Genomic DNA, 26,368 nt, shown 5'->3' with positions numbered 1-26,368 from the left:
GTTTTTGATTGCAGCGCACATCCTCTCGCTTGCTCTCTCTCTCTCGCAAACACGGACAACAGACCTGTCTGTGATTTTAATGGTTGGTATCATAAACACCGCTGCACAAATCTGTCCAACACAATGTTGTCAATGTCGGAGACCCATCTTCAAAACAGTTAATAGCAAGCATGTAAGGAGCCTAGCTAATAAGGATAGCTTTGGAAAACAGCTGTTGAAGTTAGCACGCTGTATAATTGGTAGTCAACAGGTGCGTTCCACATAACTGGCTGACTTTTCGCCGACTTAATAGGGGAATAAAAACAACGCCGTTAAGTCAGACACAATCTGCCTCTGGTAGACTGCGTGAGCTTAGAACAACGATCAGGCCTTGCTCCTACGAGGTCTAGTGACGTTTTGCAGCGCAGGTGCATGCCTGCCGTGAACTGCAGAAGCCAGCGCTCTTTTAAACAGAGAAAAGAGGTAGATGCAAATTTCGGCAGGTAGCCTACAACATCCGTTTAGCCGAATTATGCATTCACTTATTATGGTCCTTTTAGGACACTTTGCTGTTCATATTGTTTGAACGAGGATAATGCCACGTTTTTGCTGAATCTTAGTAAGTGTAATAATAACGATTCTTAACGTTCATAAAATATATACTGATCATTTATCACTATTGAATAGTATAGCGTTTAAAAGCAGAACTTTAATGCATTTTCATGCAATTCTCGGCAGGCATGCAAAATTCGGCATAACCACCCCCCCGCCTCTGCCACAGTGTCAATCTGTGGGGAAACACTGCTCTCTGCAGCATACCTGCATTCTCATCTGACAGCATAAGTACCATCAGTCAATCATGGTTCAGGTGTAGGTTTGGAATCTGATTTTAAATGGAGCGACAGTATCCAGGACTTTTTGACAGGTGGAATAAAATAGCGATGTATAAAAAGAAAGAGGGCACCCAGAGTGAGTCTCAACAGCATTTTGAAAAGCAGCAGAGAACTGTACAGCAGTGGAAGGGTTAAACATACAACAACAAGCTGGAGCATACGCGATAGCGATATGACGGGAGAGAGAGAGAGAGAGTAACCTTAAACCACACTACAAACTTGACTGTCAAAAACAGGTAGACCCACATGACAAAACAAGATCTAGTGTGTGCCGATGCAAATTTTATAAGTTATGCATTACTTGAAATGTGGTTAGACTCCAACCTGTCAGAATGAGCTCACATTTAGGAAGCAAGTGTTCATGGGTTTTGCGTTCAGTGGGGACTTGTGTTGTTGCAGCTCACTGGGGCAGGCAGTTCTATATGAACGAGTGCCTATATTACCAGTCCTCCAGAAGCACACAGTGTTCAGCCTGCATGTAAGATCATTATCTTCCCCAGAGATTAGTCAAAGGGCTTCCTCCTCTTCATTCACCCTCAAGCACCCGGCACACTGCGCCACTCCAGCGGCATACATCCACAACAAACTCTCATGGCTGCTTCAGCAGACTGCCTTTTTGTTTTTTGTTTTATTTTATTTTTTTCTACCCACTGATATTTACACACATACATTAATATTAAACCAATGGATCCCTTTTCACAGCCGATGTGATTATGTCCAACATCAGGTTTAGCTGAGGGAAGGATCATTGTTCCATCAGCACCCTGCCTCTCTCAAGCCCCTTTTACACAGTGCAAAAAAAAAACAACTAACACCTGCTAACATCTGGCTGCCGTCTTCAGTGTGAAAGGGTACAATCGGTATCCAGTCCCAGGTCAAATGACTCTGCAGTAGTCGCAGGTATTTATTGGCTGCAGGTCCAATTGGCAGTGATGTCAACATGACAACTGGGTGATTGCGCTAATTTCTGGGGAGACTTATTCCTCTGTCATCTGCGGACGTCTAGAAACTATATATTTATGTAGTATTAACATCCTAGGCTAACAGTCCGCCTACTGTGACTGTATATCCTTCTTTCTCTTGTTTCTTCTTTCAGAGCACATAAACACCGTAAATATATCTGCCACCTGCCGAGCACGGTGCTGTTAAGCCTAGTTCACACTACATGATTTTAAGCACATTTGATCGGTTAGAGAGCGCGTTGACCGTCAGGCTGTGATCGGGGGTAAATCTTCGGTCGCCAATCATTATGTGTGAACTACTCAACGACGCATAAAAACGGCTCCCCGACACATTTCTGACACATCGCCGACGCCTGCCAGACACTAGCATGCCAAATATCTGGAGTCGGTCGACTCAACTTACACATCCAACCAATGAGAGCAGGCAGCTGGAAGAGCAGGCAGCTACTTTTTCACTGCAGAACACTTTTTACTCGCTTCCATCTCTCTGTAGCTCAGACGATCCCTGCTACCTGCGTGTGCGGCACGGTGATGCAGTGGTTCGCGCTGTCACCTCACAGCAAGAAGGTTGTGGGTTCAAACCCCGGTTGCCCTGGCCTTTCTGTGTGGAGTTTGCATGTTTTCCCCATGTCTACGTGGGTTTTCTCCAGTTTCCCCCACCATCAAAAACATGTTGGGTAGGTTCTCCAGTCAGTGCCATTTGACCTGGCATGGCATTTCAATCTGGAGTTGGTCCCCAGGCGCCGTACAGTGGCTGCCTACTGCTCCCTTCAGAGATGGGTTAAATGCAGAGGATAAATTTCGTATGTGACAATAAAGTACGTTTACGTGCTAATCCATTCTTTCACCCATATTCTTTGTCTTTATAATTGCTATCTTTATAATAACAGCCGTTTGTGTAGGTCGCGTAATTTCCCATTTAACTTTTCATGTGTGTTTTCTTGACAAAACGAGGTTTAGAGACCAGCGTCGGGTGCCAGAGCAGCTGTCAGCTCATGTAGTGTGACCCCCTGTCTACTAACAGTCATGTAGTGTGAACGCCACAATGACTTCTTGACTCCCGTCACAAGACGGCAAGTTGTGTAGTCTGAACAGCAGAGCGAACTGCCGACACTGAAAGTCGTATAGTCTGCACAATCCTTAAAACCTTTTTACCTACACAAAGCAACCACCTAACATTGTCACTACCCTCCATTCTGTTTTCTGCTGTTTACTAGCCCTGTTTTCTGGCTTGGTTGTGACGTCAACAAGACAAAACCTGTACGTACACTCGTTTGCGTGTAAGAGTATCATTGATACATGGCCTCAGTGCTTAAATAAAATAATTCTGTCCTTTTACCCTCTATATGTCTTTAGAGGTAAAAATCAGTCATGTCAGGCACACAAATGCGAATCCCCTTTTGGTGCTTCAGCCAGTGTTATGTAATGTGATGTCGCTGTGTTCCTTCACTGTGAAGGAGGTGATGCTTCTCTGGTCGGGCTCCCCATCAGTGTGCTAAGTAGAGCAAGAAATCCTCTCCCTGTCTGAATCCCTCCTTCTCCATCTCTGCTTGTGGTGATGCATCAAAAACCCACTGATATCCTCCTGAGGCTCTCTGTCCCTGCTTGTGGGAGGACCAGATGGAGCTTGACGTGAAGCCACACTGCTGTGCAGAACTGCATCAAACGCCAGCACCACCGAGCAAGCACTGTCTGTGATAGTGCTGTGATGGGTGATAAAAATGACTGGCAGGTTTGATCAATACGAGGTTTAAAAGCTGAAATCTCTGTTAAAGCTGTCACCAGCTGATATTGTGAGATCATATTTACCGTCATTAAATCTGAACACATTTACAAAACAATTGTAAACAATTCAGTAATTACAAACTGTTTACAAAGTACAATGACCTTTTGAAATTAAGAACCAATTTAGTCAACTGTTTTGCATGAATCACTGCCTAATTTGCACCAAATAAGACTAAAATTACAAATGCAGCTCAGCCTTACTGTAGCACTAACATTAAGTGTTCAATGGCTGATGTGAAACTGAAGGGCTTGTGTTTGCATGAGGGCATTGTGACCAGACCGTCTTGTAGAGCTGGGTAAAGAAAACATTTCAGTTGAATGATCTAATATTGATTTTTTTTTTTTTTTTTTTTTTTTTTTTAATCCTGAGATTGACCTTTACACCCATGCATTTTCTCAGTGAATAATTGTCCATTTGTGATTAAACTGTGATGTATCACTCAGCCACATAAGGGGCTGAATATTGTTGAAAGATTTCTGATACCGATACCTTGACTTCTCTGAACCACACATTACAGTACAATTACTCACTTTAAAGGAGGAAGCTGTTCAAAGACCTGAGACTCTGGAAGCTTTACTCAACCTAGATAACTGGACTGAAATGAAGAAACTCAATGTTTGTACATTATTGAACTATAAAAAAATATAATTAACTGTCAAAAAGAACATTAATAACAAACAGTGTGGAAACAAAATGCCATTGTAGCGCCTACTCTGCCTAATCCAAAGAAAAACAGAGTTCACTTATTTGTGCAAATAAGCAGCTGGCAGTAAAAAACTCCTGTCTCTGGGCGAAAGGTAACAGGCCTCTACGACGTGTAATGTTAGACAGCCAATCAACTGCATTATTAGATAATGGTACAGACATGCTGTGTGCTTACATGGCGCTCTGACGCTGATGAGATTTACTTCTTAGTAGGGTTGGGCCGGTAGACGATGCCATTGTCCATCTGTGATGGCTGACAGACATCACAGTGTTGAGCCGGTATGTTTTTTAGGGAGTGAAGTCTAAATGCGAGTGAACACATTCCTTTATAAGATGACCATGCTACCAACCGGTGCCGTTGTCCATCCCGATGTTTTGTTGTGGACGTCAGCCGATGGCAATTTGGTAGACCCTAATAAGAAGCAGGTTTGTCATACCCAGGAGATCTTTCGGTTATCGATTGTGATCATGCAAAGCGGGCACATGATTAGCTTGGTCAGTCAACACAGGGTTTCTCAGTCCAGCTATGAGTATGTTAACCAGATGACCGCTCGCAAACATGTACGTCTACTGGCAGCAGAGTGGCATATTTTACAGACCAAGAGCAAACTGTAATATTAGACAAATAGGAAGAAGTGAAACACATAATCCAGACTGAAAGCAACACAGCTGCAGCTGCCACATGCAGGCTGATGACATCGCTGCTAATCATTTAGGACATGCAACCAAAGGTATAATAAACTCATTCATAGTAAACTTAACTTGAATACCAAAATATATGCTCATAAGATTTAGCCTAAAAAGAAAAATTAAGCTATTTGTTTGAATGGCTGTGCCATGCCGGATGGCTGTTGTGCTAATCGACAAGGAGGTAAGCCTGGGCTGTGCTAGGTGAGGGATTCCCCTCAGGGTAAATGTAAACATTGCTGCAGTCCAGTGCTGGCAGGGACCTGGTGGTTTTTAACAGCAGAAATATGGCAGCGGATGCTTTTATGGATTGCAAGTGCCCCAAACTTGCACCTTTTGTCCATATCTTTGTTTTTCTTGAGTTGCGAGGTGATCCAAACCATCGTGGGTAGGGAAAATGAACAGCTTTTGCTGCGTCTCTGCAGGGAGTCTGGTGTGAGTAGGGATAAAACGATTACCGGTTTAATGGTAAACCATGGTAAAATTAGCGTAACCATTTTAACCATGATAACCGGGTACGGTTAACCGCGCTATTATAATCTCACAAAACTAACTCATATCAAACAAAATGGCAATTGTATTTGTAGTTTTCAGTATAAAACTTGTTGAAATGGTTTCAGTGTGTGTATCAGTACATTTTAATCTTTTTCGTTACATTTTCACAATACCGTGATAATTTTGGTCACTATAATTGTGATATGAAATTTTCATACTGTTTCATCCCATTGGTGAGAGCCGCCATCCTGCTCTGTTGTTCTGCCTTCCAGGTCACCAAACATGTCATGTGACTATAAATAGAGTTGATCTCTTATCTAGAACTCAACCAGCTCTGGAACAGGTTAGCCATTCAGACATGGCGATGTAAGAAATGCACCGCCGCTGTAGGACTGAAAACCCAGGGTTAAACCTGTAGTTGTCTCACTGATGTCAAATCCTGTTTTGTAGCACAGGACTCGGGTATCTAATAAGTTATCTTGAGGCCTCCTGCATTGTAATGCAAATTAGGGGGTGGAGCTGGTGGTGTTTCTCAGGTCAGGGGAAGTGATGGAGAATGGGCTCTACCTGTTTTTGCTGTGCAGAGGAAGGGTTCATCTGTAGCTTGTTGACACACGCCCAAATAAGCAGAAAGAGGTGGAGTTGGGTGGCCTTTCAACAAGCAGATGTCATTTCCACCTGGCAGATCACCATGTAAGCCAGACCATCTCTGGAGTCGCATGGCCGATTGAATGCAATCCGTTCTGTGTGCATTTACATGCGTTTTTGCTGTTCAAGATAAAATATCCGGACACAGGTGGGATGTTACCACCAGGTAGATATGGGGTCTTTCCGTTTGCTGATATTCTTCAGTGGCTTGACTTAATTATAGTGGCACAGGCATCGTCTCCTCAGCAGAGCTCTGTAGGTTCCAGGCATAGGGAAGTTCTGTTTTTGGCTGAAATGAGGCCAGTGTTTGTGATATGAGGACATTTTTTGCATGTGTTGAGTGTTTATTGCACTGCAGACTCCTTGCTCATCTGACTGTCATGCTGCTCTTGGCTAGCCTTTTGGCTAGACTTGACCTTTTGATGCGACTTGGAGAATTCTCATAATCGGACACAAGAGCTCCTCTATATGACTGACTGCACACCAGAGCCAGAACCTGGACCACTAATTCCAGAGAATCATTTTAGTTTAAGGCATGTACTTATTAACAGTCAAGACAATAAAATGAATTCTGCTTTCAAAAATAATATTTTAATGAATGTTTCTGCTGCAGCAACAGAAAGTTTCGCTGAAATCAAGTCCTTTCATGGACGCTGTGCGAGCACTCATCTGAACAGCTGCTCTGCTGTCTAGTGACGGAGCAGCTTACACTCCAGTACGGCAACACGCCAGGACAAACTGACACTATTTTAATATACAAAGAAAGGGATAACACCATACATTACATTTGCCGAACATACAAGAGGGGAAGTAAACAACATTTCACAACGTTTTATATAGTTTCCCCTAACTCAAAACTCATTTGATTGTGGCCAGCCTAAGACACACCTGTGCAATACACATGCTGTCTGATCAGCATCTTGAGAAAGTCTTATATCTTTGCGTTCAGCTATTAATATATTAATATTTTACTAACAGTATATTATTAAATGAGTATTGTACTTTTTATTTAAGGCTATAATATTATGAGTATATGCATTTATACTTTACTCCTCCAGGTTGTGGATAGTGCCCCTGAAGTGGCCAGGTGGTTGCTGTACGAGGGGAATGCTATGCTGTGTTTATATCGTAGGCAGTACGGCCCGTCCGTTGCAGGCTCTAAATTACTGGGTCAACACAGTTTTTGCTTGATTCTCTGAAGTTGCACAACAACAGTAAAACAAGCATTATACTTTCCGCGTCCGCGAGTACGCAAGGTTCCGCTGGGGGCCGTGTGACGAAAAAATCGACATCAGAGGGGGTACGTCCGCGCGGCAACTAGGGCTACCAGGGAAACAACCGATCTACTGTGCATGTGTGGAACGTGTCCGCGAAGCTGACTGCTAAGTAGTATAAACAGAAGTAGTCTGTAGCTGTCCGCGTCTGCCCCCGAGTATAATCGAGGCTTAAGAAACCCACAACTTGCAGGAGCCGCTGCATCACCTCACACACTGAGCCCCTCCACACTTCTTACCAGCAGTCATTGGGGTTGGATATTGTGTAAAATTTTTACGATACCAGTACTAAAACCAGTACCCTGAAAGTGATACTGATACCAATTGAGTAATTCATTCGATACCTTGCATAAAATGCCACCTGTGGTAGCCATAGTAGTTGATTGGTAGCCTATTAATATTTTTATTGTTGTTGTTATGGACAAGTAAGTTTATCTATTGTATTTTTGTCTTGTTTCAAATAACTGTAAGGCTACATTAAAAAGTATTGGGAAATTGTATCAGATTGCTCCTCATCCTAATCAGGTCATCCTTACTGGTAGTATTAGCCTATGAGGGGAAAGAGGAGGAGTGAAATAGTTTAGTGACCTAATAAGTTGAAGGAAATGGTGTGTTGAAAGGAAGCAACTGAAAATTTTGTTAACTTTCGGTCAATAAACTGAATTGAAAGATCTCTGCAAGTGCTTTTTCCTTTATTGTTGAGTCGCAAACCTCCAAAAACGGCAGTCACAAGTGTAAAACGAGAAACTAGTCATTTAACTACACTAAAGACAAACAGAAGAAAAGAGAGGCTTCATATATGGCCGACCAAACTACACCTGACACAGCCGCAGCTGCAGCCGGAGGCTCCGCCAGTGAAATCAGCTGATTGTACAAAACGTCTAATTGATGTGATGGAATGCAGCGATTGATCAGTGACAAGTCATGTGAACAGCAAATAAAAATGTACAGAGTAGTGTTAAATGATACCAGAAGATGAAACCAATGGAAAGCCAAGCTTGTGATAAACTTGCAACAGCGACGAACATGCGTGAGATCACAGCCGAAGTTATAAAAGTTATAATCACGCATGGACTCGGTGCGTGCAGGCCTTTTTTATACAGTTTATGTTGCAGGCACATCAGGGGAAAAAAGGCGGACTCCTCTATTTCTTTCGGTGTGGTGTTTGCGTTTTTGGCTGCAAGCATAACCATACAAATAGTATTTTTTTTTTCACGCAATCTGGTTGCAAAAGTATCGATTGAAGTACTGGTTTGACTGGAGACTGTTCGATTCTGGTCGATACCATAAAGGTATCGAGTAGCGATACCCTTCCCTAGCGGTCATTCATTAATACTGTACCTGTACCAAAAAAGGGGGGTGCGACCAAATCATGTGCTGTTGGTGGCACCAGTGCTACCAGTGGAAAAGTTAGTCTGGAGCTCCAGCCCCTCGGGCTTGGACCGCCTAATAAGAAACGAAACATCACAGGAGAGGGGGCAAAGGGTACATGGAGTTCAAGTGAACAATCAAAGTGGAACACTGCTACAGGCTTTGGGTAACACCCTGCCTATATATATGATTGTAACCCTAGCTTATACATCAAATCAGTTGATTGTATCACATGAAGTTAGCCTGCAATCTGGATAGAAAGCTTTCCTGGAGCTCACATTACACCAGTCCATTTATTGAGCTGGCAGGGTCCGCCTCTCCTAACAGTATGGACAGGCTTCCAATTAGAGCTGTGTGTCAGGTTGAATGGGTTCCTATCCATCTGGTTAGCCACAATCTTTTCAGTTTTGCCATTAGAGGCCAAAGGTCTGTACACTGTTATGCTCCAAAGAAATGCTGAATTTTTTTCTGTTTTTTCCAGATTATGTGTACTTTGAGAACTCCTCCAGCAACCCTTACCTGATCCGCAGAATAGAAGAACTCAACAAGGTTGGTGCTCTCTCTCTCTCTCTCTCTCCCCCCCCCCCCCCCCTTTCTTTCATATATATACACATATGTGTGTGTGTGTGTAAACCCTAACCAGGCAGTGTTTTGTCACCTCATTTATCATACACACAGAAAATTCAGATTGACTGTCCGGTGTGGTAAAATCAGATGTTGAGACACCTAAAACATGGTTCCAGTCAACATACTGTGTCTCCTGGGCACTGTTGGTAAACCATGGCTGCTGTAATGACAGGACACCGGTACAGGAGCCACTTATATAACAGCAGCAGCATATGACACAGGCTTGTTTCCCAGTCAAAGGATTAAGCTCATTTATGTAACACTCTTACATTGAAGGGCTTGTGCTGAGCACCAGGAGGACTGCATCGTCCTGAGTGCTAATGGCTGCTGAGCACAATGAATGGAAATTGAGAGAGTGGCCAGCTCTAGGCTGGAATGTGGAGGGAAGCAGTGTGTGTGTCCTGTTGCTGCTTCCACTCCTCACAATCACAGTCAGTCCAGGGAGAATGAAACCACTCATCATCTTTCAAACCTGAAGTGCTGCTATCAGGGGAGTGCCTCATCATAGCCTTCATGATAATACCAGTATAAATCTTAGAGTGATAAAAGAAATGGTCATATCATGATATAATTGTGGAGGAATTTGTTGATGACATTAACCGTCGGAGGAAAAAAAGCAGAGAGGCTACATCACAAAACAGAGGCCACGTACACCCGACCATCATCTGCTAACTTAACTGACTCTGTAAGGAAAATCTCATGACACTAGCAGAAGAAAGCAAATACTGAAACAGCAAGCTGAAGTTAGTTTGACAATCACCAACTGGCCACTCAATACGGTCTGCATGGAGTTTAAGTTAGTTCAAATTTAGGTGTCGACCAGCTGAACTCCTATTGCTAAACAAGCTCAAAAAGATGGTGACGAAATTATTTTAAGGTCACATCACCACCTCATATTATTATTCCTATGCAATATTTATTATTATACTATAAAAAGCTAGACTAGCAGTCAGGCTACAGAAAGTTGTTAAAACTTAATTATACTTTTCGATAGTACCTTCAAATACGGTGGTTTAGATAATCTGGATAAAGTGTTTACAATCTGTCTGTTCATCTGTTTCGCTCGCGCTCTCTCTCTCTCTCGCTCTCGCTCTCGCTCTCTCTCTCTCTCTCTCGCTCTCTCTCATATATATGAACACAGCAGCACAAATCTGTCCAACACAACGCTGTCAATGTCAAAAACCCAAGAGTTATTAGTTGGCATGTAAGGAGCCTAGTTAATGAGGATAGCTATGTTAACGTTAGAACACAGCTGGGTGGTCGAGGGTAGCACACTGTACATAGCCTAGCTGGTAGTGGGGCTGGACAGTTTGACCTAAAAACAAAATCACGATTGAACATTTTACCTCGATTATGATTAATGAATGATTATTTTGTTTTTGAATGTTGTTTTTGTAATGTAAATAAACCCAAATATTAAAGCTGGGTTTATTTATTTTGTTGATTCACAGATTCACAAATCCATTATTTAAATGTTAATTAATAAGATAATGTTGTCCCCTATATTCGGCTCATCGCCGCAGCTGAATTATGACAGCTGCTACTACTTTCACTAAATTATTTAATATCAATGCGGGGGGGAAAAGATTTTTACCCGCAAACTGTTTGAGCACATTAAATCACACTTTGCTATCTTCCTCTCATTCAAGGTACATGTATGTAGGAGTCACGTGACGACACGTGGTATCGTGTTTCAAGGGGAAAGTAGCATGAACACACACAATATTAACATAACTGAAATAACTCGCATGGGAAAATTGCGTCAGTTAGAGGCTCGGTTTGGATTACTTAATCCTAAATCCTAAAACTAAATTAATCGTCCAGCCCTAGCTGGTGGTCAATATCGACTTTAAGTTGCTCCTTTATCGACGCAGATATCATTTTAGTAATCAATTTATAATCTGCGTGAAGGAGTGAGATTGGCCTGTAGGAGGTGCATTTTAGCAGGTCTTTGCCCTTCTTGTAAATAGTCATAAAAATAGTATGGGCAAAAGACTATGGCAACCTTTTTTCTCTTCTGGCTTGTTGATTACCTCTGTTGGTGTCAACATAGGTGAAGGGGCAGAGAGATGAGCAGTAGCTACAAAAGCTCAGACTGTTGACAGGGGTTATCGGAGAGGTAGTTATACCAGTGCTAACTTGTAACCACTGACTCTCTACTTACAGACAGCCAATGGGAATGTGGAGGCGAAGGTGGTGTGTCTGTTCAGGAGGCGAGACATCTCAGGCAACCTCAACACCCTGGCTGACAGCAATGCAAGTGAGTAGCAAGCAGAGAGCCCAAACCTCCTCCCAGCTCCCCTCTTGTTTTCTACAGTGTGAGAGCAGGTATGATATGGCTCGCTGCCTTTAATGAACCAGTTCCACATTGTGTATCACATAAAAGCCTCAACGCACCTCTTCAGCTTTTATGTTCCAAATTGCCCCAAGGCCTCCTTCTGGGGTTAAAGTAAGACCATCGCTTCTGTCTATGGCTCAGTGCTGAATGCTAGTTTGGAAAAGGAATAGTTAATGGGGCAGCTGTGTTTATTTGTTCATTGCAGACATGTTGGGTATTAAGGTGTAGTCATAATAAAAATATATACACACACACACGTATGTATGTATGCATATGTGTATTATTTATGCCTATACTTAACCCGGTGTGTTGCTTTACCTGGTCAGTGCTTATAAAATATACCGGCTTTATACTTTCCTTACTAATAGTGTTAGTAACTCTATCTCCCAGCAGATCGACACTTTTGAATTTCAGTGTTGTAACATAACGAGCTGTCGTCAACCCGAATACTTCACCTGTCATCTGCTTTGCTCTACTCGCGTTGCTGTCTTCTTCTTGGCTCTATAAGATGCTGCTTAAAGTAAAAAAGTAAAAAATGTATTTAAAAATATTTGCTTACTATGACTTTGATTACTGCATAATCAATAAAAAAGCATTAAGTTTTGAATGTTCAATAAATGCATTAAGTTTCCTAAGTACATCAGTAATGTGTTTAATAATATTTTTTTTCCATAATGGAGCAGCAGTAGGTTATGCTGTAGATTTCAGAGTGTGGCTGGTGTATAAGGGTGGTTTGTCTGAAGTGACGTCATTCAGCTGCATTATTCTTTACAGTCATAAGCGGAGAGAGTGTGGGAGCATGGGGGCAGCTGGCCCAGGGCCCCGGCTGGGTGGGGGAGCCCCCTAAATGGCCTGCGAAGCTTATTTCAGCTGATAAAATGCGACCGAGCGAGAGGAGCTGCATGCAATTTCCTTCCAAAAAAAAGTTCAGAAATCCGCATTTTTGTTCCGTCCTCTGCCCGGCGTCAACTCACACTGGAAGTGTTTCAGAAACGTTTCAGCAGCGTTTAGCCTGCCCCACCTTAATGACTTGTTGTTTATTTGTATTTTCTTGTGCTTCTACTACGGAGTACAGCTCTCTGTGAACTGGTTTTGTTTTGTTCTTTGCACCTGCTTTGTTTCCCACATTGAGCATTTCAGAATAAGAGCGCTTTGCCTGCCTGATTTTGCTGACATGTTCAGATTTTGTTGATTTGTTGTCCTTGATTTTTGTGCTTCTACCAGAGTTAAGTAGGCTACATAGTGAAATTGTTTGTTGTTGTATTCATTGTTGATATACGTCTGTTAGAAGTTCTGAATTTAGATTACTTTTCAATTAATCGACCTACTATATGGCTGCACCGTGTACGTTCAATGTGTTCCTTAGGACATAACTAATGTAGTTAGGCGACGATGTGCGCGCCAAGAATCATGTCATCGTGTCTCTTTTGTCAAGCGCATAAGCTTCACAAGTCTCAAGGCGTCTGCCTGTAGGCTACCTCACCAGTTTCTGAGTTTAGGCCCCACTGTAGGGCTTTATGTTTCAAGATGGAGGCATTCGGAGAACATGACATTAGTTAAATAATAAAAGCAGAATACCTGGCTGTTTTGGCAACGAGTGATTTGATTTAGATTTTTCTTTTGTTGACTCACTTATTAACGTGTCTATTTTTTGAAAGGATGCAGTAGGATTGTCTGTCTGTGGCACCTACTCCACCCCCCTCCACCCCACCTTGATCCAGCCTATGAGCCCAGTCTCCGTCTTGTGTGTGATCAGAGAGCCAAGGAGGTGGGGGGTAGAGGTAGCGGGGTGGTGCTAATGGCATGCAAACTACTGAAGCCTGATCACATTCACTCATTACCCCCACCCCGACACCAACACCAGCTCCCCCACCCTCCTCCTGGGCCGCAGTGCTCCAGACAAAGACGCTATGCGCACACACACACACTACACCTCAAAATGGATGCATTAATTCAGATTTTTTTCATTGTACTGAGCAACACACACAGATGCTAAGTGTCTTCACTGGTCACATGAGGACAATTATGATTTGACTAAATGCAGTGACGTTAATTTCATTATGTGTTGTCTGCTGGCACCCTTGATTTGCTCTATTAAGGGTTTTTTTTAACTAAAACAGAAGGAGTCTCTGCCTGTATGTATGTATGTATGTATGTCCTTTTAAATGTTCTCGACAACCGCTATCTGATCGACTTCGAAGTTGTTTAGATGAGCGGTCCTTGAGAAACCTGCAAGCAGCAATACTGGAGGTCATGCAATCAGCTGCACTAGTTCTTTTAAAGAGACTGAATAGTCCACCTTCTAGACTTGGGCAGTATTACAGCATAGCAGGTATTTAGAAATCCAGACGGTATGACTTTAAGTACTGTTATAAGTACAGACGCTCCTTTCTCTATTAAACTGATGGAGATGATGTATTGTAGTGTGTGTGCCCTCAACATGTGAAACTGCCTGACATCATCTACAACACATAACCCCTTTCACTTTTCCAGCAGCTGGTAAACGGCACACACACAGGAGCTTTAGCTGCAGCCTTTATTCTCTGCTGAACTTCACTGCTCACCTTTTTCTCTGCTCCGCTGCATTTACCTACTGCTCTCGCTCGCTCGCTCACTACACTCGCCAAAAGTATGAGGTCTGCAACATGGCAAATGCACTGTTCTCACCATTACACCACCACAGACAGGTGGTTACAATCACCATGCTTTAGTTATCGATGTCAGAATTGTCAGTGATAACTAAAGCATTGTTTTGCATAGTTTACTTCTTATATCGGATCCAGTCACTGAATGCATCATCAGTCTAGTTGTTTTCAGCCCCATAGTTCATGTCGTTATGGTTTGAATTTGTAAGTTTCTTGGTTAAGAAATGTTGCATTTGTCCACTGCGTTTGCTGTATTTCTTCTAGTAAAGTCTGCCAACCAGCATCTGAAGATGACTGGCTAAAGCCCTGAATATAGTTCAAAGCGGACGTGTACACAGACAATTGCGGGAAACGCAGACTTCTGTTTGTATTACTTTCTAGAGTGAGCTGGGTGGACTCATTCAACACATGCACATTGAGATCGGTTGTTGTCCTGGTAGCGTAGTGGCCCGTGCTGTCACAAAAACACAAGAGGCACAGAGCCTACGTGTACACCCTTTTGATGACGATTTTTCGGTCACGCAGACCCTAGCAGTCTCTCACGTACTCACAGAGGCAGAAAGAATAACTCCGAAAGTCCACTGACTCCGGCTTGGCTGCGCCACGGTTTTGTCTGTCCTCTGCCCGGCGTCAACGTCCACTGGAAGCATCTCAGAAGCATTTCAGCAGTGGAGCGTGTAGCCTCTCCCCTGTTATTGACTTGTTAATTTGTCATTTTTGTGCTTCTACCACCTTCTTCACAGCTCTCTGCGACCCAGTTTTGTTCCACCGTCAGCACAGCTGCATTTCCCACAGGGAGCATTTCAGAATCAGAGCATTTTGCCTGCTTGATTTTGCTGACGTGGTCGATCTTGTTGATTTGCTAATCAGCGCTTGCTTTTTGTGCTTCTACTATGAGTAAGAAGGCTACGTAGTTAAATGATTTCTTTTTTTGTCTGATTTAACCGTGTTTATTGTTTTATGATCGAGAGTCTCCACAGGGTGTTTTATTTTGAAAGTTGACCGGATTCTCTCTGCAGTTCTGTATCTGACTTCCTGCCCGCTTTATCTGCTCTGTGTTGCTTGAAGCGGCTTCCGTCAAAAATAGATTGGCTACCTGTTCTTCGGAGTGGAGCGCCGCTAGAATGGCTGCATTTAGCTCCAGCAACCGCAGCGCAGCCGTAACGCGACGCAGGTGGAGACAATGGACTTTTTCAGTCACTTGTTTGAAAGTGGAGACAGATCCATCAGTTTGAGAGCTTGAAAGCTTCTTACTGCTAAGCAATGGGGTCCTACAGGAACTTTGTAACTGTGTTTCTAACTCTTGCTGCTCTTGCTGGTTTCAAATGGGCGGGGCTGTGTTGGAAAAAGATGATGTCACATACTACTGTCCACCAATCAGTAGTATGTAGTTTCCAGCACTGTCATTCAAATCTGATCAAACCACACCCACACGGTCACTATCAAGGAGATTGGCTGTTGTAATAACTCAAATACAAAGCTGAATGTTGCTTTTTAAGTAACATATTTCTAGAGAAATAGTTTAATTTGTTCTCAGTTGTCAGTTTTGTTTTCAGGTTCTTTGTCAGACATAACCAGTTAGAGGTTTATAATAAAAGAATATACACACAGTGCATCCACACTGGACTGTGACTAGAGTAGTGAGTGCTTTTGAAAAACTAAATGTTCTAAGTGAAAAAAGGCTTGCTTAACAAAGAAATAGCTTATTTAATGTAGTTTCAAAGTTCATCTAACCCTGTCAAAAACAAAAGTGCTGTGTGTGACTGAGTCTGCTCTGGTCTGCCTGCATGTGGCCTGTTGGGATCCTCTTAACAGTGATGAAGATGGGTCCCCATGCCTCCCGTCTGCTCATTTTCTACTAGACCTTGCTTTATCTGACTCACTTTTTTTCATCACTGCTCCCCTCCTCTTTCTGCTCCTTCTATACACACACATCAATTCTTTGCGCAGAACAAAAGGCCCTTGATCTGTCCCCGAGGACCACGTCACACAACGGGTTAATTCTGACTTGCCTTGTGTCTTTGTCAGCGCAAAGAAAATGTGTGTGTGTGTGTGTGAGTTTAACTGCTGAGGGAGTGTGTCACTGTTATGCTGTGTGCACTTAAGTGCACGTCATTTCTGTGTATGTGGTTTCTTTACATGTGTGTGTGTGCGTGCGTGCAGAGAGTTGGGGATACATGTTGGGGGGGGGATGGGCGCCTCAGGTTTGGTAGACAGGGTTTCCTACTTTGTTTGGCAGGGACTAGCCGGACAGGGGGGGTGGGGTGGGGGGGATGGGGGTTGAGAGGTTAACAGAAAAGGGGTGTGGCTTAAGGTACCGTCCCTCTCGCTCACTATCTCTGTGTGTGTGTCTCTCTCTCTCTCCCTCGCCCTCACTGACAGGGTTTCCTGTAGCTGAGTGCAGGGGCGGAGTCCATGGAGATGGAGCGATATAGTCCTTCCCCTCCAGCTTGCAACAAATTACTCATCCGCCTGAAATTAGGAATGCGCAATCTAGTGGCCAAACACACACACACACACACACACACACACAGAGCTTAATTTGTTCATATCTCTTACTGGCTGGAAACATGGGTTTCACATGTCACATGGGTTTGGTAATGTGGAGCAGTCTCATTGTTTTACAGTTAGAACATTAATAACTGTCTTTGGGCACGTGTATTGTAGTGGATGCAAAGATCCATTTACATGCATACATTTCTGGTGGAAATCTTAATTCAGCAGATCACACCACTGAGCACTCAAAACCAATTTTCTCTAACCTTATAATTTGATGACCTTCCAACTCTTATAAAGTGCTTTACAGAGGATTAGCAAAATATTAACTACTGAAGCAGGAAGTCAAAGCAAAGTAAGAAATTAACTGTGAGGACAAAAACTGTATTCGGTTGTTGCATATAAACATAGCGGCCTGAGGCCGTGTTCAGACAGACTCCAGTACTGCTTTAAAGAAGGTAGCCTCCTTTATTCATGTCAGTGAGACGACTGCTTTGGCACAGCAGGCGTCAGAAATGTTGACCCCTGCTCATCTTTTGACACAACACAATGTAGTGGCATCCTGCAGTGCACAGCGTTGGCCAATCAAATAAGAGCAAATGTGCATTCTAGATAGATTATATTATATAATTCTATAGAATGATACTGATGCTGTATATCGTCATCATATAGTACATTTTTCTGAGAAAATCTGTTAAATTATTGTGAATACAACGATCAGACAAGAATGTTTGTCTGTGTTTTGATTAATCTAGTGAATTAAATAATATTAAACTTTTTTTTAGAGACATACCAAAGTATTTCATGACATTAATGTAAAGATATCCGAAAGGTAAATTTTTATCTGCTGATCTGCTCATTAATGTGTTAACATTACCCACTATGGTCTAATGCACCTAGATAGAGTAAGAGGATAGATGCCAAAGGAGACAAATGTACGTAGGGTGTTTCCTGGCTCAGAATGAGGCGGAGGTGGTACCATCCTGATCACATGCATGCATGTGCACTGTGTGTAACTGGCTCAGGCAAATAGTTTTTACAAACGACGTATTTTAAGAGTTCTAATAATTATATAATAATTATCGCTTTAAAGCATATTTTATTTGTTCAACATTAAATCTGATACAACATAAAAGCCGATGTGTTCATTTACATGGTTAACAAACAGCTTTTCATGTTGCACTGTAGCTGATGGGAATTCCTGGATTTTTAATGGTAATGAACTTTTGTGTTCCATAAAGTGGTAAAAAGTTGTTTTTTTAAAAATTCAAAATTTATTCCCTTCTATTTCAGCAGTGTAAACAAACACACTCTGGCGTTGTAGTCCAGTCACACGTGTGGAGGTGCAGAGAGCCGCGTTTACAAACGCAGGCTGCCAATTTTAACAACATTTAAGCACCTGCATCTTTTGTCTTCTTTAGAAATTATTTTTGCTTTGTTGCAAATAAATTGACAGGTAAACTCTACCGTGCCCCACGCGCTGCCGTGCAGCCAATCAGGCGGCTCGTTTCTTCTTCTGGAAGTTTTGGCAGCATCTTTCCCGCTGCACTGTGCTGATTATGACATAGCGTCACCACGTCACGCGTGATGCTGCAACTGCAGTTACAAGCAGATATCCACAAAGTGCAGTGCTTTTTAGCAAACGCGTTTACCATGAAGACACCGTCCAAATGTGACGGAGGTGGCCTCTTCCTAATTCTTGATGCAGGAAAAACCCTGGTACGTCATCTCACGCGGTATATTGACAAATGGCCCAACACTAGTGCAACGGTGGACACAGAATGAAATGATGGTCACTGCAATAACTCTGCAGATTTGTAATATCCAGTCTGGTAGTGTTTTAAACTCCTGTGCAGTGTTCGTGGATTATTTTGCGTTATCTCACCTGTACCTGATGCAACGCTCCCCTACCAACAGCCCCTGCATTTTGTAACACAGGGCTGGCAGGCTCACAATTGACAAAATTGCCCTCTCCACACCATCACTACACACACTGGAAAACAAAGACAAACCGGCGCAGTGCAAAATTCTGGGTATTGACCAGGGCTTGGGTTTATTTGATACCTTCATTCAACCTCTTGTCACTGCCCTAACTGTAAATGTTTTATTTGGGGAAAAAAAAACGTTTTTAAACCTAGGAGGGGAAAAGGGGATTCTCAACTGTAAGTTGCAGACTGGTGTTTTAGATCTTTAAGCCTGTGTGGAGTTCTGTATGTCCTTTACCAGTTAGTGAGAGTGAATGATGTTCATCATGTCAGTAGAAAAGCAGCACTCATGCTGATGTTTATGTTTCAGGAGAATTTGAGGAGGAGTCAAAGCAACCGACACTGTCTGAACAACACAAACACCAGCTCAAACACAGAGAACTCTTCCTGTCTCGACAGTTTGAATCTCTACCTGCTACTCACATACGGTACGTGTTCACTAACTGGAGCTACTGACAGAGCTACAGTTCACTTTGAATCCAGACTGTCATGCACTGTGAGGGCTGGGGTGCTCAGGAAATGGTCTTTGCTGCAGCCATTCCCAGCTATGAAAAGTTCTGTCCCTGCACAGGCAGCCCATCCTGCTCAACTGTTAAGTGAATTTTCAAATGATGCTATAGGGACAGAGGGGCACATACATATCACATATTGTACGTAATCATGCAGGCATATTAAATAGATATCCAAGTATGATGGACTCGATCACCTCCTCATCCTAACACCACTGTGATCTTAAATTAAATATATCATATAAACATATCATTCACATTATCACTCGCATATTCACAATGAAGTTAATAGTAGATGTGATTAAAATAACAGTTGAACCATAGATGTTTGAAAATTGTGAATGCCACAGGAATTTACTCCTCCTTTCAAACTGTTATCTCAAAGTTCAACCAAAGTGTGGGTTTGTTTTTTCTAACTTGCACATAAGGCTTTTTTGTTAGTTAGCCACACGTTAGTCATATTATGCCCAGTCATTACAAATCATATGTTTCATTTTCTAACAAACCTTCTGTGGTTTAGGGCTGAACAATTAATCAAATTTTAGGGTTACGGCCTACTGCAATTGCATCTTTCTAAAATATTTGTTAAAGGTAGAATTTGTGTCAAAATACCATTTTAAATGAAATATTGTCTTGCTGAGAGGTCCCGGCCTACACATCATATTCTACAGACTTAGGAAAACATCTTTATTTGGTACGGATCCCCTGCAAAATCACATCGGTCAAAATAATCGCAGTTAGATTTAGAGTAAGAGTTTTTCAAAATCATTCATGTTGTATTGCATGTATTTGCATCGGACCTTTGAAACTTTTGAGTCTGTACATCTTTGTCTTAAGGGCCTTTCAGACACAAGGCAATTTGAGCTGCTCTCGCTGCAATGACCAATTTGCGCAATGCAGCGAAAAAGCCGTGGCGGCACAAGCCATTGGAGATGTTGGGTTTGAAAGCGCAGTGGAGTCGTTGTTACCTTGTGTCTGAAAGGGACTTGAGACTTCCTGGTCTCTTAATGCTCCTCTCCATCTCCCCAGGGGTAAATGTAACGTCACCCTCCTCAATGAAACAGACGTCTTGGCCACCTACCTGGATAAAGAGGTGAGACACCATGTGTTTTTTCATCCACACAGTTCTATTACGGCCCGTTTATTCTTGGCATTTAGATTTCACATTACAAAAGTAAACACACTTTGAACGAATTGTTTAAACAAAATGCATTTGGCAAGCAGTAATAATCTGTCGCTGTGTGTTGTGTCCAGGACTGTTTCTTCTACTCGTTGGTTTTCGACCCAGTCCAGAAGACCCTGCTGGCGGACCAGGGCGAGATCCGGGTGGGCTCTAAGTACCAAGCAGAGATCCCTGACAAGCTAGCTGAGGGTGAGCAGCACACTAAAAGTTGTTGATACCAGGCAAACAAATGTTTTTCTGAATTAAATTTTATTTATTTTTTAAAGTACAAACAGTAAAGAGTTCACCTTGCTAAGCTGAACGCACTTCCTCCATGTCTCAGGTGAATCAGACGGCCGGGTCCAGGAGAAGCTGGAGACCAAGGTGTGGGACCCCAGCAACCACCTCAAAGACCCTCAGATCGACCAGTTCCTGGTGGTGGCAAGGTAATGCTCCCCTGCCATCTGTCACCCAGTTGCATCATCATCACTAGATTCTGTTGCCATGACAACGTCAGACTCTGCCATCCGCAGGACAGCTTTTCTAGAGGAAATGCGGGAATTGGCAACAAATTTGATAATCTCTCATGGGAAAATAAATATTTCATGGTTGACATGTAACATCCGTTGTTTGCAGGAGCTTAAGATAAGATTGCAAAAGTGTAGTGTTCTGAAAGTGAGGTCAGCGGAATATCAGTGATCATGCATGTCATCCAGGATGTACAGGAGATATTCATTTCAATTCAGGGAATGTACACATTTTGTATGACGTGTGCCAAAAAGGCATTAGAATAAGCATTTAACGCTGTAGTTTGGCAACTGAACTGTGATACTACAGTTGATTGGTGGTACAGCTTTTAAAAATGAAATACTATAGTAAGTAAATACTAATGTTGTGTCTGCTTTTGGAGGGAATCATTCTGCTGCCTATACATGTCTGCATGAGTCAAACACTCCACCTAGTGGTCATTTAATAAACATTCAGCATTACACACACTAACTCATAAACAGTAGTAATATTTCCCAATTGTAAATGTAGAACAGACTGATCAGAGTGATAGTAACCAGTATCTGTTTGCTTTAGAGCTGTGGGGACATTCGCCCGGGCCCTGGACTGCAGCAGCTCCATCCGCCAACCCAGCCTACATATGAGTGCAGCTGCAGCCTCTAGAGACATCACACTGGTGAGATTATTGACTGTGTGTGTGTGTGTTTTTCCATACTATATTGATATTACCAAATGTGTCAGTAAAAACAGGTTTCTCTTCGCTGTTTTTTAAATTTGGAATTAATTCTATTCTAATTCATTCTGAAAGCAGACTTATTTGTTGTTAGTACACAACAGTACAGTTTATTACATTTTATGTGTACAGGGTGTCCGCGGGGTCTTAAAAAGTCTTAAAAAGTCGCCATTTAACAAGGTATTAAATTTTGAAGATATTTTTTTCAATATGAAAATCCTGTTTGTCCAAAAGTTTGTTTACTAAAAGTGTAGATGATTTATTTACAATGCATAGCCAAAAATACTAGACAGGCAGAGAGTAGTGACTGTGATTCCTTTCTGTAACGTATTTCACTCTTAAATGCTCCAAAAAATAGATCCGTGCGAACTGGAAAATGATTTACGAATACAATCGACCGTAATCTCCCCCCAAAACATAGGCAGTGGCGATCAGTAGTAACGGGATTAACCCGGTTGGCCGGTCGCTCTGTGGCCACTTTGAACAGCCCCGTTCCTGAAAAACAAGAGCGAGATGTGCCGCCAGCAGAGGAATCAGTAAGACAGAAGACAACAGGGAAAATTTAAGGAGCGTGTGGGTTTGGCTAACGTTAGCTGGCTATTTAGCTGAAGCTCTGCTTTTTATTGAAACAAATTCAACTTTTCATAAAGCCGATGCTCTCGTCAGTGTCACTTTTTGTGAACAAATCAGTCACAGCCTGGATGGAGTGGGATTTAAAAAAAAGCTTGATGTGCTGCAACAAACTTTATAAATGATGAACTCAGTTCTGCATAAACAGTTATGATTATTGACGAGTTAGTAGCCTGCCTAAAATCAAGGTTGGAGACTATCATGTAGCCTAGAGCATTTTTCTTGCACAAAGTTACTGAATAAAAAAACAACCCCAAACTGAAGCAGCTGTAATTTGAATTAATATTATAGCCTACTAGTGGTAAGTTATATTCTATTATATGAAATTATATTGAATATAGTAACATAATGAATATATTAATTTCAAACTTTTAGTTTACTATTAAATTAACAATATACTTTCAATTTAATGTTATACTAATACAGTCATTTAGACTAGTTCCTCCTCCAGGTTGTGCCTGTGCTACACCACCTGTACTACTTACGTTATTCATCACTCAGGTTATTCTCTCCATCTTTGTTCCCTCCTGGCCTGTTTGAATTTTGTTGTATCGATCAAGTGGACGGTGAAAGTTATCACACATATCATTGCAGGCAAGCTCACATTATCTAGTTTAAACCAGCTAAAACACAAAATCACACTGTTTCACATGATTTGCTGTAATATTGCATACATAAACATACATACAATAACCTGTGTAAGACAGTTGGTTTTCGCAGGAAATCTGAGCAGTCCTTCACATAGAAAACTGTTGGCCCATAGAGGCTGTTCTAGGCAACTGAGAAAGTTGGTGAATGCCTGTAGGTGGCATTACAACCTGATGACATATAGGCAATAAATATGTTATAAATATACTTAAATTCCTTTTAAAATCTCAAATGTCCCTTTTTAAAGGTGTGTGGCTGACTTAATTGGTTACAGCTACGCGGCAGTCTTAAATATGTTGAAAAGGTCTTGAAAAGGTATTGAATTTCACTTCAGGATTCCTGTGCATATACCCTGGCGTACGAAACTTGACCAAACCATTCACTGTGACCAATACATGATGTGTGTGTATACACTGTACATGGCGAGGTTGGTTTACCTACCAGGCAACTGCTCAGGTCCCCAGATCCCCCAAGAACTCAAAAGCCCCAGGGTCACCCTGTTATTTACCTGCTCAGAATTGAACTACTTGTTAATTATTGCAAGTACAGTATCAACCAAGGCACATCCTTAATTATTAGCTAATCTTCCACCTAGGGAAGTACAGTATTTTTATCACATCATGTTTTGTCACATAAGTCTGTCCATGTAAACACAAGTCATATACAAATGAACAAACTGTTCACTTGTGTCAGGCTACATTCTTCTCTGCTGTACCCTGCAGTGTTTACAACCAGGGAGCTCATACCCTGGGTTGCTTATTATGTTCACCTGTGAAAATACCACTTGCTGGTTGTAACTGCTGGTGTTTGAGACTGTGCACTTGCTGGTATAAGTAGATGGCGGTGCATCAGGTGATACACTGGGTCTCCCATCTGTACCGGCAGAGGCTTTCAGCTTACTTAATAGCAGCACATAACCTAGCTGTTTCGTGTCAGATTTTAAGAAGACTTAAAGCCCCATTATGACACACACAGTCTCTCACATGTTGTATACCTCCTTTATCCACAGCCTCAAAGCCTCGAAAGTAGTTAGTATGTTACTAAAGGCCAAATTATACTTCTGCGACAAATCTTCATGTAGCTTCACGCATACCTCCCCAAAAATGTTGCAGTCACACATCGCTAGAACTGTGATTGGTCGGCTTGGTAGCATTGCATTTCCGGCTGGTCTTCAACTGGTTCAAGAGTCGTACATCCCATCAAGAAACTCAGCGCAGTAGAACATAGAAAAAACAAGTCACCAGAATTTTGGCGCTGTAACTGAGTGTAGCGGGCACCAATGCACAAGTTAAAATGCTCATGACGGCATGCCAGCCCCACTAGCCTGTGTCATTTATATTTTATATATATTTTTTTAGACTAATGTGTTGTCCTCACAAAGTTGATATGAGTTGTCATGGTTGTGTTTGATCAAACTAACACACAGGAAAGCTAGGCTAGGTAGTACTACAGTATAAAAGTGCAGCTTGGTTTATAGATCTCTGTTTTTACAAACTGTCTGTGTTTAGAAGTGTGTACAGATATGTCCAGCCTCTAATGCTAATAGATGTACATGTGTTAGTATGTAGTCTAATGTCTGTGGTGATAAAGCTTTAACGTTCCAATGCTTGTGTCTACCTTTTCTCTGCTACCAGTTCCATGCTATGGACACGTTGCAGAAGAACAACTATGACCTGGCCAAAGCCATGTCCACCCTGGTTCCTCAGGGGGGTCCGGTGCTCTGCCGCGATGAGATGGAGGAGTGGAGCGCCTCAGAGGCCATGCTGTTTGAGGAGGCTCTGGAGAAATACGGCAAAGACTTCAACGACATCCGCCAGGACTTTGTAAGCCCTTCTTCTCTGCTGTCTCTTAGAGTATACCCATGGAAGCTTGATTAGCGGTACTATTCATGTAAAATTTAAATGATACACACATTTGAAACTGTGTTAACGTTGGTGTGATGTGGAATTGAACTGTCATGTATATGTCCTATATGTGGAATTCTGGTTCAGTTGATGTTTCCCTCCTCTCCCTCAGCTGCCCTGGAAGTCTCTAGCCAGTGTGGTCCAGTTCTACTACATGTGGAAGACTACTGACCGCTACATCCAACAGGTAGGTCTGCAGGAAGCGCACCATAAAACCAGCTCTGTTTGATGTGGGTTTGACTGCATGTTTCTGTCGGGCTCCTCTCTAACCCATTTTCCCATTCACTGTTGTCTTTGGTCAGAAGCGACTAAAGGCAGCAGAGGCGGACAGCAAGCTGAAGCAGGTGTACATCCCCACCTAGTAAGTATTACTGTAAACTGCTACACGCAGTACCTTCAATGAGTTAGAACTGCTGTCAGAATAACTCATTCTTCTCTCTCCTCCCCTCACCAGCACCAAACCCAACCCAAACCAGATCATGGTGCCAGGCAGCAAGCCTGGCATGAACGGGGCAGCAGGCTTTCAGAAAGGACTCAGCTGTGAGAGCTGCCACAGTAAGTACACACTCTGAAGGACTGATGTGACAGGAAAACAAGTTTAGAGAGAAAAATGGTTGTTTGTACAACATGGTCCAACAATAAAACACAGCAAATGTAATTGCAATTGATAAAAAGCCAACGTAAAAACTACGATGACCCAGCTAAATTAGCACTTTTGCAGTCTCTGGTGCACATAATAATACCAGAAGACCTGCATCATACGTTCAAATCTCTCACGCTTGACCATGTGTATTTTCTGGTTTCCCTCTCTGTTCTTCCTGTAATTATTTTAAAGCAGAAATAGGATTTCTCTGCACTATTCCATTATAGTTGATGGAAGACTGTCAGGTGAATAGAGGATGTTCACCTGGGCAGAAACATGTATAAAGGTCACGAGGTAGTCTACTGAACTTTAAATACTCACAGGTACATTCAGTAGTTGCGTCCTCTCTAAAGTCTCTATTGACTGTGATAGCACAGCCTGTATAACGTTGCTGCGGACACTGGTGTCATTCTAGACTTCATCTGTAAACCACGGCAACTCTGAGTGGAAAGTTTTAAGAGCAGAAGTAGTCTACGTCTGTTGAGATACCCTTCTTTAACACTGTTTCTCCCCTCGCTAACCCAGCGGCCCAGTCGCCTCAGTGGTATGCCTGGGGGCCTCCCAACATGCAGTGCAGGCTGTGCGCCTCCTGCTGGATCTACTGGAAGAAGTATGGAGGCCTGAAGACCCCCACACAGCTAGAGGGCGCTGCAAGAGCTGGCTCTGTAAGTCTTCTTTCTTACAGTCTTCTCTCCCCTTAAAGGTGCAGTCAGGGATTCTAATCCAGCACACATTTTGTCA

At 42.4% G+C, this 26,368-nt stretch overlaps 1 protein-coding gene across 1 annotated transcript in view; it reads left to right on the top strand.

Annotated features, from left to right (window-relative positions):
* mta2 (metastasis associated 1 family, member 2) overlaps positions 1-26,368 on the top strand; it is a 38,168-nt gene that overhangs the window by 4,556 nt on the left and 7,244 nt on the right. The window contains exons 2-13 of the mRNA XM_038731734.1: positions 9,282-9,349; positions 11,594-11,687; positions 19,202-19,319; positions 20,430-20,493; positions 20,655-20,772; positions 20,906-21,008; positions 21,646-21,745; positions 24,715-24,903; positions 25,097-25,171; positions 25,287-25,345; positions 25,439-25,539; positions 26,153-26,292. Coding sequence (XP_038587662.1) covers positions 9,282-9,349; positions 11,594-11,687; positions 19,202-19,319; positions 20,430-20,493; positions 20,655-20,772; positions 20,906-21,008; positions 21,646-21,745; positions 24,715-24,903; positions 25,097-25,171; positions 25,287-25,345; positions 25,439-25,539; positions 26,153-26,292 — 1,229 coding nt within the window. The remainder of the gene's footprint in view (positions 1-9,281; positions 9,350-11,593; positions 11,688-19,201; positions 19,320-20,429; positions 20,494-20,654; positions 20,773-20,905; positions 21,009-21,645; positions 21,746-24,714; positions 24,904-25,096; positions 25,172-25,286; positions 25,346-25,438; positions 25,540-26,152; positions 26,293-26,368) is intronic.

This window comes from Micropterus salmoides, unplaced genomic scaffold (assembly GCF_014851395.1).
Source record: "Micropterus salmoides isolate LMB-PRFRI ecotype aquatic unplaced genomic scaffold, ASM1485139v1 Ms_hic_scaffold_2, whole genome shotgun sequence".
Taxonomy (NCBI): Eukaryota; Metazoa; Chordata; class Actinopteri; order Centrarchiformes; family Centrarchidae; genus Micropterus; species Micropterus salmoides.
Note: the sequence above shows the minus strand (reverse complement) of the source record. Positions and strands in the feature narration are given on the sequence as shown.